Source organism: Balaenoptera musculus, chromosome 14 (genome assembly GCF_009873245.2).
Source record: "Balaenoptera musculus isolate JJ_BM4_2016_0621 chromosome 14, mBalMus1.pri.v3, whole genome shotgun sequence".
Taxonomy (NCBI): domain Eukaryota; kingdom Metazoa; phylum Chordata; class Mammalia; order Artiodactyla; family Balaenopteridae; genus Balaenoptera; species Balaenoptera musculus.
In genome coordinates, this window is record NC_045798.1 from 87,958,367 (window position 1) to 87,973,927 (window position 15,561).

The following is a 15,561-nucleotide window of genomic DNA, read 5'->3' on the forward strand; positions in this document are numbered from 1 at the left end:
AGTGATTTCTTGCTTATTTTCTATATTTTGCAACTCTTTTACTCCTTCATTTTAATGGACTAAGAGGGAGATGAGGTCTGTGCGCCTCACCCCATCTGGAAGGAATGGTCTCTGCCACCACTTACAGGACGTGAATTGTGCTAGAAACATTCATTGAGTATATTTTTTTAAGGGCCAGTTTTGTGTCTAACTTAAAAATCAGTGAGGCATTTTATTTAAAATTTATGTTTGGATATGTATCGCTGACTCACTTTGTTATACAGCAGAAACTAACACACCGTTGTAAAGCAATTATACTCCAATAAAGATGTTAAAAAAAAAATTGGGGATACTAATTTTGGGATTTTAATGCTCATAAGGGAGATACGCCTGTTTCTTTCCTTTTTTAAAAAAATTGGTGTACAAATTAACGTAATCGTTTATATTTTTAACGAAATGTTGCTGTGTTTCAGGCCACGCTGTTTCAGACTTTACCTCTTCAGCAGACGGAAGCCCAGGTCGCGTCTGCTCCGAGTCAGCAGAGTTCCCAGGCGGTGGCCGATGTCATCCAGCAGCTGCTGGAGCTGTCGGAGCCGGGGCCTGCGGGGTCCAGCCAGCCGCCTCAGGCTGCCCAGCAGCTGAGCATCACGGTGGGGGTCAGCCAGGACATCCTGCAGGTGAGACACACTTACCTGCTCCTGTCTGTGTTTCTCAGCGACTGGGTATCATCACTGAACGCGACATATTCAGGTCTTGTCAAAGGAAAGGGATCTTCCTTAAAAATGTGTCGTAATTGAAAAAATTACATTGAAACAAAATATGCTTGTTTGATTACTTATGGACAGTGCAGTATTTGAAATGATTTATTACTCGCTAAATAAAAAGTTTAGAACTCTAATTTCTTCTCTGTAAGTGAATTTTCATGAAAAGTGTAGGCTTTTCAGAACTTCCTTATATCTATCCGTGTTGACAGAGGGTAAGGAATATTTCATCCTTTCCCGCCGCGCTCCTTGGAGATAGCACTGCCTGTCTTGACAGTGTGTGAGCGTCCCTGCTCGTGTGGCGCTGGAGCGCGTGGAGGGCAGAGGGCTCTTCTGAGTCTTCTTCCCAGCCCAGCTCCGTAGTCACCGCCTTCATTCCCAAGCAGAGACGGCCTTCTCTCTCCTCTCCCTCTGTTTACTTACTGACGTGAACCCTAACCTCTCCCCTCTACGTTTGTGGTGACAAGTTGGCCGGGGTGTGAAGAATCTCAGGTTGTCATGACGGCTGATGTGAGGGTGACCCCGCTGTAGTTTCAACCAGTGATTCCTAAATGTGTTACAGACAACTAGAGTTGTCTGAGAGAAAATTGCTAAAAGGCAAGTGAATTAATTTCAGTGCCCTTGAATTTAGAACTGTAAATGCTTGCCACACCAGATTTTGGGTGGAGGTGAGATGTCAGATATCAGGAGGGATGTTTCAGCCTCCAAGGGCTGGGCGTTTCGCTCAGAGATGGCTGCTTGGCGATGTAGCTCTTACGCCCAGTGGGGTGGAGTCAGAGTTCCGTAGGTCAAGCTTGGTCGCGTCTTTGTAATTGACTTTGGCGGGCAGGTGTGGGCATCGTGCCTCCTAACCTCCTAGTTCTGTTCTGTCTCAGCAAGCCTTAGAAAACAGTGGGCTGTCTTCAATTCCAGTTGCAGCGCATCCCAGCGACCCCAGCCACACCAAGGCCGCGGCTGCTCAGGGCCAGACTCCAGACGCTCCCAACGTTTCAAGGGAGCCAGCTGACCCTACGGCTGCAGAGCGAGAAGAAGAACAGGAGACCACAGAGAAGTTGGATAAAAAAGAAAAAAAGATTATAAAGAAGAAATCGCCGTTTCTACCTGGTAATTTTAGTATGCTTTAAGGTTTAGACACTTTGGGTGGCCTATTGCTGCTTTTTAAGAAACACGCCCTCCTTTTTCCTTCTGAAGGTGGTACGTTTGTTGAAGGCTCTGATAGCGTCTACCTAATAGCATTTGTTTATCGTAAACTTCGTTAAACTTACCGACGTCCCTGTGTTTAGGGCCCCTCCTGACTCGTCCCGCCGCTGTCAGGCCCCTTGTCCCCTCCAGCCCTTCCCGCCAGTCTCTGCCCCTTCGTCCCCCAGTGCCGCCGCCTGATGCTTCTAAAGCCCCTCTGCTCGAAACCCTCGGCCCTTTCCTGCCACACCTGCTCCGGCACCTGCTCCGTTTCTCGGCCCACAAGCCCTCCGCAGCGTGCCCCAGCGTGCATTTCGGTCTTCCCTCCCGGGTGACCTGGGTGCAAGCTTCTGTTATGGTAAACTTGGATTCCTGCTGTTCTCTCAACATTCTCGCATCTTCTGAATGGCACGGGTTTCCCCAGGCTTTTCTGCATCATGAATGTCTTCTTCCTCACCCTCCTCTCCTGTTCTCTGTGCAGACTCCGGGTGGTCATTTGAGGCCAGATCATGCCGCCTCCTCGTAGGAGCACAAGTCTCCCTCGTCTCAGTCCTACAGACTAGAATGTTTAGGACCCCCGCGGTCCCTCGTGTCACTTGTGGACAGCTAGAATACATTCCCTTCATTTCCGAACACCCCACGGTGCTCAGTATGGCTCATCGCACGGGAGCAGGCATTACTGCGTCTTTCTTGAAGAAAATAGATTCCTGCCTTTTGGGAAGAGCATTCCTTTGAAAATATTTTCTCAGTGAATATAACTACTCTGCCCCTCCCAGATGTCTTGGGAGCAAGTGCTTTCTTTCTGGAGAGCATGGGGTAACCCTGTCATCTCTGTTAACACTTCTTTCTGAAAATGTATTTTCTCATTGTTAACGTATGCTTGTGAGATCCTCGTTTCTCAACCCACAGAACATTGTGGCCCTCCTCTCCTTTTTCTTTTGATCTGGCCCCTCCTCCCCAAGTGAAAAATAGGACGATGGAATCTAAGCAGTTTATTGTCTGGGTTTTCCTGGGCTCTAGAGAGGCAAGAAGGAAATAAAGGGCCATTGCCACATATTTTTAATAGCTATATGATAGCCTTGTAGGTTACACGTTAGCTGTGCATTCTTGAATGTCTCCTTTACGTGCCCCTGATAAACTGATGGAAACCCATAGGCCTTGCAAAACGTTTCGTACGAGTTAACTGCTAGTCGTCACGCTGAGCCTATGAACATGCTCTGATGTGGCTGCAGGCAACATACACGTCTTCAGGTGAAAGGCCAGACCTGGCTTCCTGAAAGTACCGAGGAAGGGAGACTTCATCCTGGGCCGTCCCGTATCTTTAGGTGTTAGAAACAGCTTTCTCTTTTGCACTGAGCAGTATTAGATGGAGATTTCAAAATGGAACTGCAGTTAACCTTATTGTACATTGTTTTAATGTGGAGTGTTGTGTTCATCGAGTTTGTAAAGATTATGCAAATTAATTTTTGAAATACTTGAATAAATGAAGTACTTAGAGCACTTAGCAAGTTTATGTAGTTCTAGTAAATTTTAGATTAAATGTGATCCTTACTACAGGTTGGAGCCAGCTTTTTTTGTTTTAACCATCTCTCTGATATTGTGATGAGAAAATTATTATGGGGACATGTTTCTATATAAAGATATTCCTCTTGATTAAAACTTTATAGGGACCAGTATACGTTTAATGTAATGATTGTTTCTGAAAATACCTCTTCAGGGGTAGTTGATACCATCTGATACCCTAAGAAGACCCTGAGCAAACTATTCTTGTCTCGTAAGTCATAACATTTTCTTAACAGCTTAAAATTAACCTTAATTACATTTCCAAATTGAACTCTGCCATCTATAGCTATCACTATTTGGTTTATTCAGTTTTGTGAGAGTGAATATTTTTAGTAGAATTTGCTTTGTTATTTTAAGAGGTATTTTGTGTATCGGTTAAACGTTTAGCAGATGCTTTTATATTTATCATAAAACTTGTGACGTATAAATCATTATGAAGCTGTAATAAAGTCAGTTAACCTTTAAAATGTCAGCTTCCTCATCTGTAAAAGGGGTAGATAAAAGGCATAGAATAAATGGAAGAGAACTGAATAGCGCCTGACACATACCAAGTGCGTAATGAATACGTATGTTTTTAAGTTATTTTAAAAGCAGGTGAAACTTGCTCATGCCCCACAATTCAAAAGGTACATGATGGGGTACAGTGGAAAGCAGGGAGTCCCCTCCCTGCTCATCTTGGTCCTCCATGCGCCCCTCCCTCAGGCAGCTGCCGTCACTGGGGTCTTCTGTGTCTTTTAAACGAGCTTAGGCATGTTATTATACATTATATATTATTGTTTCTTAGCAGGATGTATGGCGTACTGTACATATTGTTTTGCGGTTCACTTTTTTCCACCTGATAGCTTGTTTTACAAGGTGCCTGAATGGTATTCCCTTTTATGGGTAAATAATATTTAGGTATTTGCCAGTACCAATGATGCTGTCGTGGATACGTGTATATCTGTAGGGTGCATTTCTGGAAGTGTCAGAGCTCCCAGAGGGTAAGTTCTATAAAGATTGTTTTAAAGTACTGATGTTGAAATAATTGCAGGCTTACCAGAAATGCTGTGGGAACAGTGAATACAGAGAATTGCCTTTTGCCTTCACCTAGATCCTCCAAGTGCTAAATGTTCTGCTGCATTCGTTTCCTCTTTACCTAGTAGTGTTTTGTGAGCTGTATCTACGGCACGTATTCTTTTCTAATTTGTTTGGCTTTTGAGTTAAAAGGGAGAGGTATTTTCTTTTTTATAGCAGAAGGGGGAGAAATGTTTTGTTTTTATGTAGCCAAATTTGTCAGTGTTTTTTGACTTTTGGACTCGTGTAATACTTAGAATTCAACACTGACATTATGGAAAAAGTGCCTCTTTTATCTAACACTTATACTTCCGTTTTTTTGTACATCATTACAAAACGATCACCATGATATGTCCAGTTACTATCTGTTTACTCTCATATTTTAAACCAAATCTTTGACTCAGTTTTATTTTTTGTTTCCAGATGGGCACCCAGCTGCCTAGACACCATTTATTGAATAAGTCACATATTCCCCGCTGGAAAGCAATGCTGCTTTTATCATATATTATACTCTCAAACCTGTATGGGTCTTTTCTGGACTTTATTCCAGTAATCTGTCTTTTTATTCATGTGTTGTGATACCAAATGGTTTTAGCTTTATCGTGTGTTTTGTAACTAGGATGCCTAGTCCTCTCTCACTACACTTTTCTTTAAAGTGTATTTTTTACTGTTTTCACATATTTGTTTTTTCATATGTACTTTAAAAGCGACTGCTAAACTTCCAAAACTAGTTCTAAAAGAATTCCTATTGGTATTTGTATATGAGTGATTTAATCAGAGAGAATTGATGCCTTTATAAATTTTTGTCTTTATACCAAAGAATAGGGTTAATAGGGTATTACATGAAATCATGTGTGTGAAACTTTTGAAAATTGTAAAGCACTATAGAACTTAAAGAATCTTTCATTCAGTAAAAAGAATAACTTAAGAAAAAAGAATAGGGTATGCATTTCCATTTACTCAGATCTTTTCTTTTTTTTTCCATATTTTAGTAGTATTTTAAAATCTTCTTCTGGATTTTGTTGGTAGGTATGAAGGATGTTGATTTTCACTTATTAAAATGTGGGCCTCTTTCTGAGTTTTAGTTTTTTAGGTGTATAATCATATCACTTGTAAACAATGATTTTACCTTTTCCTTTATAGTTATTACTGTGTATTTCTTTATCTTATCTAGTTACATTGGCTAGTATCGCTCAAACATGATAAATTAATGGCAGTGTGATAGTGGACATTTTCCTCACCTTAATAGGATTGCTGTTAGTATTTTCCTGTCAAGTCAAATGTTGTATTGATATGTTTTATTCACCTCCTCCTGTTTTTAGGCAATTTTTTAAAACTTAAAACTAGACGTTGAATTTTAGTAAATGCCTTTTCGTCTTGAAGATGATTATGCATGTTTTTTCTTTTAAAATTTATTAATGTGTTTGAAGAGAAAAGCAGTTGCCCAGCACCAGGAAAGATTGCCATGTGGGAATGCAGAACTGGTTTTCCAGATCATTCAGTTTGTCAAAGGGTCAGAAATCTGGATTCAGTTTTCTTTTTCTAACACTGCCTGGGCCAAACAAAATATATGCAGGCCAGATTTAGAGACAGCTTCAGGTTGAAGCTTCCACTTCAACTGCCCGTTTGTATCTCTCTTCCAGTTCATTCCCAGAAATAATTAGAACCTGGTGACAGTTTTATGTCATCTTATGTAATTAAAGACATATTTTCATTTTTGTTTGAAAAAAAAAATCTGATTTGGGGAGATGATTTCCAAATTTTAGCTGATAGGTATTATGGTTCTGTCTTATCTTTTTGTACGTTGTTTTTCTGATTTGTCATGATAAGACCTTTAGGTAATTATTGCACTTTTTCTAAATTAATTTTTACCTATTAGTTTTAAGCAATCTTAAGTTTTAGACTTCCTTAGTATAAGCAATATCACCTAAAATAAATATCTTCTCTCACTTTAAAAACCATTTCCTTTGTTTTCTACTCTTTTCCCCCAACCCACTGTGGTGTGTGTATGTTCCTCTCTTTGTTCTTGTTTTTAGAAAAATATTACTTTTCATTCTTTTACCTAACCTCTTTCTCTATGTTAATTAGTACTATAAAGAGTGTTATATTCAGGAAAATACATTTTCTCTCCTTATGGATTCACTGGCACATAAGGAAAATTCCTTGTATTTACTGATAACAAAGAGAAGGAAACAAGAGCTTTTCTTTTCCCTAATAAAACGATGTCTGTAACGACACAGTTAAATAAAGAGTGAAATTTTTCTGATGAATTTCATCAGCATGGCCCAAATCTCTTTGATTTCAAGTGGATTCCTTACCTTATTTTAGGTGTCTGTTTAATTTCTGGTGAATACATCTAATTGAAGTTTAAAAAGCTGATTCTGCCAAATTAGGAATTTGCCAATTTACATATTATTTTACTAATTACATTTCCATAAATTCCACTTGCGATTTTTCTTCTGAGTGGAATAGCTTCAAACCTGGATCAAGGTTGAATAACAGTATTGGGATGGCCAAAAGTTTCATTTGGTTTTTTCCGTACGATGGCTCTAGTAGTACTTAGTTGTCTTTAACTTCATTCGAAACAATTTTGTTAGATTGTATGTGACAGCTGTCGTATCAGCGTGCATTTAAAAAAAGACATAACCAAAACTGGTGAATTTTTGTGTAGCCATTTTAATATTGAGGAGAAGGAAAAAAAGCAACATTTTCAGCATATTACGCTTTATTATTTCAAGAAAGGTAAAGACGCAACCGAAACGCAAAAAAAGATTTGTGCAGTGTATGGAGAAGGTGCTGTGACTGATGGAACATGTCAAAAGTGGTATGTGAAGTTTCGTGCTGGAGATTTCTCGCTGGATGATGCTACACTGTCGGGTAGACAGTTGAAGTCGATAGCAATCAAATCGAGGCATTAATTGAGAGCAGTCAATGTTATACCACGCGGGAGACAGCCGACATACTCCAGATATCCAAATCAAGTGCTGAAAATCATTTGCACCAGCTTGGTTATGTTAATCGCTTTGATGTTTGGGTTCTATATGAGTTAAGTGAAAAAAACCTTGACCATATTTCCGCATGCGATTCTCTACTTAAATGTAATGAAGAGAAAACGTTCCGTTTTTAAAACAAATTGTGACGGGCGATGAAAAGTGGATACTGTACAATAATGTGGAACGGAAGAGATCGTGGGGCAAGGGAGATGAACCACCACCAACCACACCAAAGGGCGGTCTTCATCCAAAGAAGGTGATGTTGTGTATATGATGGGATTGGAAGGGAGTCCTCTATTACGAGCTCCTTCCGGAAAACCAAACAATTCCAACAAGTACTGCTCCCATTTAGACCAACTGAAAGGAGCACTCGACAAAAAGCATCCAGAACTAGTCAACGGAGAACGCATAGTCTTGCATCAGGGTAACGCAAGACCGCATGTTCCTTTGATGACCAGGCAAAAACTGTCACAGCTTGGCTGGGAAGTTCTGATTCATCCGCCATATTCACCAGACGTTGCACCTTCAGGTTTCCATTTATTTTGATCTTTACAAAATTCTTGTAATGGAAAAAATTTCAATTCCCTGGAAGATTGTAAAAGGCACCTGCAACAGTTCTTTGCTCAAAAAGATAAAAAGTTTTAGGAAGATGGAATTATGAAGTTGCCTTAAAACATGGCAGAAGGTAGTGGAACAAAAGGGTGAATACGTTGTTCAATAAAGTTCTTGGTGAAAATGAAAAATGCATCTTTTATTTTTACTTAAAAACCAAAGGCACTTTTTGGCCAAACGCAATATTTAGCGTTGCAAAAGAATCTTCTGTATTTGATCATAAATCATGAACTCATTCATGATCAGATATCCTATTTCTTTGTTTTAACTATTTATCAGTTCCTTTCTATAGCATAAGAATTTACCATTTCCTCATTATTTTTATTTGCATTTTTTTATTAGTGATAACAGATCAGCTCAGACAATCCTTATTGTAACTTCATTCCTTCTTTTCATGTTCTTTGAGTTAATTTTGGAGTCACTTGATCACACCTACTGTTACTTACACTTATAGCAGACTAAGTCTGCCCTGCTAATTCTTGATTTATATCATAGTACCTGTCTAGTTAGCGTTCTTGTCTCTCTTAGGCTATGATTTGTGTTCATATGGGACTGTTAGGATTTTCTGCAAGATTCAATCATAGTCATCAGTCATTTCAGTTATGGAAATTTCAGCTTTTTCCACAGTTGATCATATAGCCTCTGCTATGGCAAAAGGTCTATAGTTTTTTATAGGTATGGTGTGCTGTCTAAATTGAAGCCTAGAAGGACATTAATATTTGGTACAATGCGGTTTCGAGGCCAAGCTGGACCGTTCTTGTTGTAATCTTCCTCCAGGGTCGATCCGCGAGGAGAACGGTGTGCGATGGCACGTGTGTCCCTACTGCACCAAGGAGTTCCGCAAGCCCAGCGACCTGGTGCGCCACATACGCATCCACACCCACGAGAAGCCCTTCAAGTGCCCACAGTGCTTCCGGGCCTTCGCCGTGAAGAGCACGCTGACGGCCCACGTCAAAACGCACACGGGCATCAAGGCGTTCAAGTGCCAGTGCTGCATGAAGAGCTTCTCCACCTCGGGAAGCCTCAAGGTGCACATTCGCCTGCACACAGGTACGGGGGGCCCTCCCGCCGCAGGTGGTTCACAGCGGGGTCTGCGGTCACGGCTGAGCCTGTGGAGCACTCGTTGCTCTTTATTTTAACGAGCGTGACAGTGACCTCCTGTGGACTGGGCACACGGTACACGCTGTTGAACAAAGTCCACGTGACCTTGGTCCTCACGGCGCCGATGGCCTAAAGAGGGAGCGTTAAACTGTACCACTTACGAGTGAGGTTAGGAGTGCAGGGAGTGAGGAGGGAGACCGCTGTGGCTGACGGGATTCAGATGCAGCCCGGGAGGGCCTTCCCGAGGAGGAGGCCGGCATCGCCCCCGTGGGGCCTCTGGGTTTTAGCTGGCACACTTCAGGCTGGGAGTGTCTGTGCTGAGACCTTAATATCAATACCCACTGTACCTTTCAGATATTTTGTCATCAGTATTAAGGCACAAGAACTTTCATATTCAGGCTCCAGTTCTGTTTATAGCAGTTTTATTGAGATATAATTCACAAATCATAAAATTCACTCTTTCAAAGTGTGCAGTTCAGAATTGTGCAACCCATGCCACTATCTAATTTTCGAACATTTTTATCACCCCCAAAAGAAACCCTGCACCCATTAGCAGGAACTTCTCCTAACCCTTTGAGGTTCCTGGGCTGAGCTGAGCATGTGGATGAGTATTTGAAAAAGCTGAAATGAGACTATTTTGATATATGCCTTTCTTTGGAATCTGCATTTTCATTTGCCAGTAAAATTGTAAGAAAAGGAAGTTTCCTTCAGAAAAGGGAAGTCATAGCAGAGGATTGTTAAGAGGATGTTATTACTGTCAGCAGCAGCAGCAGTGACATTATTATTTACAATCGAACAGCCACCATTTACTGCTCATTTACCAAATGCTGGGCGCTGCTAAGTGCTATTCAAACACAAGTGTATAGAATCCCAGCAGCAAGCCTGGGGCCCCGTCGTTATTCCAGTTACAGACAGGATGATTTCAGAGAGGAGAGCAGCCTTACTCACGTTAGTGTCTTAAGGACTACTAGTTGTTTGAACATCAGTTTTACAATTTTAGGCTTTCTCCTGAAAATAGTAAATGCTCTTTTTTTTTACTTAAAATGCTCTTATTACCTGCCTTAACATCTGTAATGTGCACTGTATGCAAGCAAGGGAAAATAACTGTTAATTTATAATGTCCATGAAGTTGTAAACATATGGCATGAAACAACAAATTGAGAATTCAGATCAGTATTAAAATACTAGAATTTTATGTTGGCGTTAACTGAGATGTATTTCTTTGGAATACTTTTACAGTCTATTTTGTTTTTTATCAGGAGTCAGACCTTTTGCTTGTCCTCACTGTGACAAGAAATTTCGAACCTCAGGCCACAGGAAGACTCACATTGCTTCTCACTTTAAACACACGGAGTTAAGAAAGATGAGGCACCAGCGTAAACCTGCAAAGGTTCGTGTTGGCAAGGCGAACGTTCCAGTCCCCGATATTCCTTTGCAGGAGCCGATCCTCATAACAGACGTAGGTAAGATTGTCCTCCCTTGGTACTTCGCAAAGGGTGTATGAACATAATGGTTTGCGTAGTTAGATAGTTGTATGTGTGGTGCCAGTGGAGTTGTTGTTAAGCATTGTTTTGCTTTATGGGCCAGCAAGTTTCACAGTTAAATTAAGATCCTAGTTCTGGCTCAGCTGCTGCTCAGATTATGTTCTCGGCAAGAGGGAAGTGCTGTGTAAGTGAAGATGTTCATATGTGAGTCCTCACCGAGGAAGACTGTACCTCAGTGGACCTGTGGGGTGGGCGGGTGTCCTGAGTGGGGCACACAGTATGCTATGTCACTTACATGTTAGAAGCCCCGCGTGCTGTGTAACAGATCATTATCTGGGCTGCTTTAACCTTTGGATTAAAAGGTAAATCTGCCAGCTTTCAAGTTCTTTTTAGGCTTGGTGTTGTTATGATCAAGGTAAATTATGATTTTGTTAGCTAACTAAAAAGAAAACACTGTTTATGAGAATCTTCAGAAAAATGATTTTTGTAGGTCCTAAAATAAGATTAAAGGAAACTCATTAAGTTCTGTGCAAGAATTTACATTTTTATGCAGTTCTCCTGTATTTCGTCGTCTTAGGCGAGATAATCTAGTCTGTGAATGAAATTAATATCAAACAAAACATAATTTAATGTAAATAAAGCTTAAATGGTAAAAAAGAGAGATACTGTAGACTAATGTCAGCTGGAGTCCCCTAATAAGGTGATCAGTAGTCACGAGCTTTTATGTATCTAGGAGCGTAGCATCAAAATATATAAACCAAACACAGAAGACAGGAGAAATATTCAAATTCTGAACCATAGTGAGAGACCCTCAATTAGATTGGTGTAAACACAGCGAGACTGAGGAGGGTTTGAAGCACACATATAAAAAGGGTGATTGAATGGCTTTAAAGCCTTGTACTCCAAAGTACACACTCTTTTAAATATGCATGAAATAGAAGTTGATCACATTCGAGGGTATAGAGAAATTTCAGATTTTCAGAAATAGGTACTGTGAAGAATACAGTCTTTGATTACAGTTCAATGAAAACATAAATTAATAGAAAATAGCTATCTAAAGTTTCACTATATGGAAAAGTAAGACTCAAAACTGCAATTACGTCCTAGAAATGGGAACATTTTTATAAACAGTTGGATGGACCAAAGCTATTACCAGAAAAGACTGATAACAGCTTTTAAGAAGTATTTCTTACTAAAAAATAAGAATGAAAATAAATATATAACTCAAAAAGGTAGAAAAATAAAAAAGCAAGTAGCAAAAAGTAATAAGTATAATAATTTAAGATAGAAGACAAAATTCTAGTGAACATAATTTTACAATTTTTAAAAAGTTAACAGTAAAATAGATAGCTTGACACATCTCTAGTAAACTAAAGACTGAGAAAATATCTGTAATATTAGGAATGAGAGTCAAGCTGTAAGCATAGATACAGATGAGATAAAAATTGTTTGCAGATACTCTACAACTTTTTGCTCATACACTTGCAAATTTAGATGAAATGGATTTTTTCTAGAATAATGTACTTATCAGACTTAACTCTAGAAGAAACGGGAAAACCCCCAAAGACAACAAGTTCAAGAGCATACTCCCCAAATACCAGCCTGCAGTGATTTTACGCATGATTTCTGCTAAGCTTCCTAGGAGCTGTGATTCTTAGGGTGTTTAATTGTTTAGGGTATAGACACTGATCGGAACTCCCATGGTAGGTTAGAACACTCTGATGTCCTTGTGCAGTTGTGGCAGCTCACAAAACAAAACAACAGACTAATTTCACTTAATGTCTCTAGGTTCTCAGTGATTTGTGTTATTCTTGAAATGCAAAAAAATCTCTAAAAGTTAGGACAGACTAAAAACTTACTTAGCAGCCCTAGAATTATCCTTCATGCTTGAGGGTAACCCTCAAATTACCAGTTTTTTCAGGTTGCCATGACTCAGGTTACACGCCTGTGGGTTTCTTGCCCTTAAGTTTACAAATCCTTAGTTGAGTTGAACTGGAGCCCTGATTCTCCAGACTTTTTCCGAGGTTAAAATGGAGAACATTGTGCTTTTAGCTTCACAGACACACCTGTATCTTAGACTAAATTAGTGGAAGCAGAATTCTCCTTTGTTCTAGGCTGAGTGGGACACATGGGGGAAGTGATTCATAGAGCTGGCTTCACATTGTAAAATGTAAAATATTTAAATATTTATTTTACACTTCGTCGTTATTTGTATTTGTGTCTGTCTCTTCTCTCAGAATCTGAGCTCCTTGGGGGCTATGTAGAAAAAATGTGACTGTAATTATGTTTGGGGGACAGATCTTGATAAAAACATGCCAGAGAGGGTTTAGCATAGATTGGTTACAATTATTTGACTTAACTGGGAGATGAGATGTTCCAGTCCAGTCTGGTTACTTGAAGCTCAGTACCTTTTACACTAATTACTGTCACTTAGGAAAGTATTAGAATGCATCAGAAAATACTACAGCAAGTAACTTAATCTCTGCGTATTAAGGGAGCATTGTTGGATGGAATAGTCCCATATAGTTGTGCAATTCTAAAAACTTCCAGAGCTGCGTGGGAACTTAAGAATAGTCTTTCCCAAACTTGCCTACATTCCTCACTCTTCATTTTTACAGATGTAAAAAGTGGGCCCTAGAGAGGGTTCTAACATTGCTTTTAGGTTCTACAACTAGAGCTCATGGTAGAACTAGAACCTGGGTCTTCAGACGTCTGGGTCAGGGTGTGGTCAGTAAAGTTCACTTCCTCCCACACCCGTCAGCCTTGCGCCCCTGGCGCAGGAGTGTGGAGGAGCCGCCAGGGGCCCAGGTGGCCACTGGATCTTGGCATTGAGCACCACTAGTCTTTACTGAACACAGATACCGTGTAGTAGTTCATTGCACTTGCGGCTGTTTTCACTAGACATGCGGTATACTGTACTCTAAATGCTTTCTCTTCTAAATTCAAGAACTAAGTTTAAATAAAACAGTGTGCAGACTGGGGAAGTATTGGAGTCAGGGTGATCGTAATATTTTGATCTGTAGCTGCTTCTGGATTTTCAAATCATATGTGTATATGACATATCTATGTTTTTAAAAAAGAAATCACTGTGTTTTCTATGTATGACTGTGCATATGTGTGAGTGTGTGTAATGGTGTATGCTGCCACCATTTTTGCAGAGCATAGATGTTTGGAAAATATTTTCTTCGAAGTGAGCCAGGCTTTGATTATCTATTATTTTTTAAATTTATTTATTTTAAATTAAAAGTGGGCTTTTGTTTTGTTTTTAATTAATTAATTAATTAGTTAATTATTTACTTACTTATTTGGTTGCACCGGGTCTTAGTTGCAGCAGGCGGGCTCCTTAGCTGTGGCTCATGGGCTCCTTAGTTGCAGCTCGCCAGCTCCTTAGTTGCAGCATGCAAACTCTTAGTTGCGGCATGCAGGATCTAGTTCCCTGACCAGGGATTGAACCCCGGGCCCCCTGCGTTGGGAGCGCAGAGCCTTGACCACTGCGCCACCAGGGAAGTCCCTGGTTATCTATTATTTTAAACCTCAGCGCTGTAATGATTGATCTTCCAAGTTTATATTCATGTTTTAATCATATTGACATTAGTGCATTTATCTTGCTTTTTCTTTCACATATTTGTCTAACCTAGTATACCAAATTTATTTTATATGTTATGTGTGATATATAATATGTGTTATGTTTGTCATCATTTTGTTCTTTTGTGGTTTATGGTAGCTCTTGTAAGACTAAGTTGTATTTTCCCCTAGCACCATAACAAGATAAAGCTTTTTCTTCTGTTAGTATAGAAGGAATTTTAGGAAGTTTTAAGGACATCTCTAGTTTGTTTTTGAGGCATATTAGCTGAAATTTATCCATGCCTTTCTTTAAGATTAGTAGTTTCCTTAAAATAAAATACACACATATATATATATAAAGGGACTGATGGTCTAGTAGAAATGACACAATGAGGCCAAGACCTTAGGGGTTTTATGTATGTTTAATTCACCTTTAATTTTTTTCTTCAAAGATTACGACCTTATAATTAGCCTAGCTTTTTAACAGAACTTTGTAAAATTATTAGACTTGAAAAATAAAGCATCGGAAAAACGAAGCCTGTTATTTCACTTTCTGAGGAGCTCAAGGTGGGACACCCTACCCTCACCCCCAAAGATCTCAGAATCATCTGGGGTTCTGTTTAAAAATAACTATGCCTGGATGCTGCCCAGAGGCTGTACTTCTGTGTCTAGCGGGGAGACACTACGGGAACAGCTGTATGTACTAGGTTGTACTTCTGTGTCTAGCGGGGAGACACTAAGGGAACAGCTGTATATACTAGGTTGTAATTCTGTGTCTAGCGGGGAGACACTAAGGGAACAGCTGTATATACTAGGTTGTAATTCTGTGTCTAGCGGGGAGACACTACGGGAACAGCTGTATATACTAGATTGTAATTCTGTGTCTAGCGGGGAGACACTACGGGAACAGCTGTATATACTAGGTTGTAATTCTGTGTCTAGCGGGGAGACACTAAGGGAACAGCTGTATATACTAGGTTGTAATTCTGTGTCTAGCGGGGAGACACTAAGGGAACAGCTGTATATACTAGGTTGTAATTCTGTGTCTAGCGGGGAGACACTACGGGAACAGCTGTATATACTAGGTTGTAATTCTGTGTCTAGCGGGGAGACACTAAGGGAACAGCTGTATATACTAGGTTGTACTTCTGTGTCTAGCGGGGAGACACTACGGGAACAGCTGTATGTACTAGGTTGTACTTCTGTGTCTAGCGGGGAGACACTAAGGGAACAGCTGTATGTACTAGGTTGTACTTCTGTGTCTAGCGGGGA

At 40.1% G+C, this 15,561-nt stretch overlaps 1 protein-coding gene across 7 annotated transcripts in view; it reads left to right on the top strand.

Moving 5' to 3' along the window:
- ZNF236 (zinc finger protein 236) overlaps window positions 1–15,561 on the top strand; it is a 103,361-nt gene that overhangs the window by 37,488 nt on the left and 50,312 nt on the right. For all 7 annotated transcript variants that reach the window (XM_036874592.1, XM_036874590.1, XM_036874591.1 and 4 more), the window contains 4 exons: window positions 453–656; window positions 1,616–1,844; window positions 8,918–9,190; window positions 10,501–10,704. In XM_036874592.1, coding sequence (XP_036730487.1) covers window positions 453–656; window positions 1,616–1,844; window positions 8,918–9,190; window positions 10,501–10,704 — 910 coding nt within the window. The remainder of the gene's footprint in view (window positions 1–452; window positions 657–1,615; window positions 1,845–8,917; window positions 9,191–10,500; window positions 10,705–15,561) is intronic.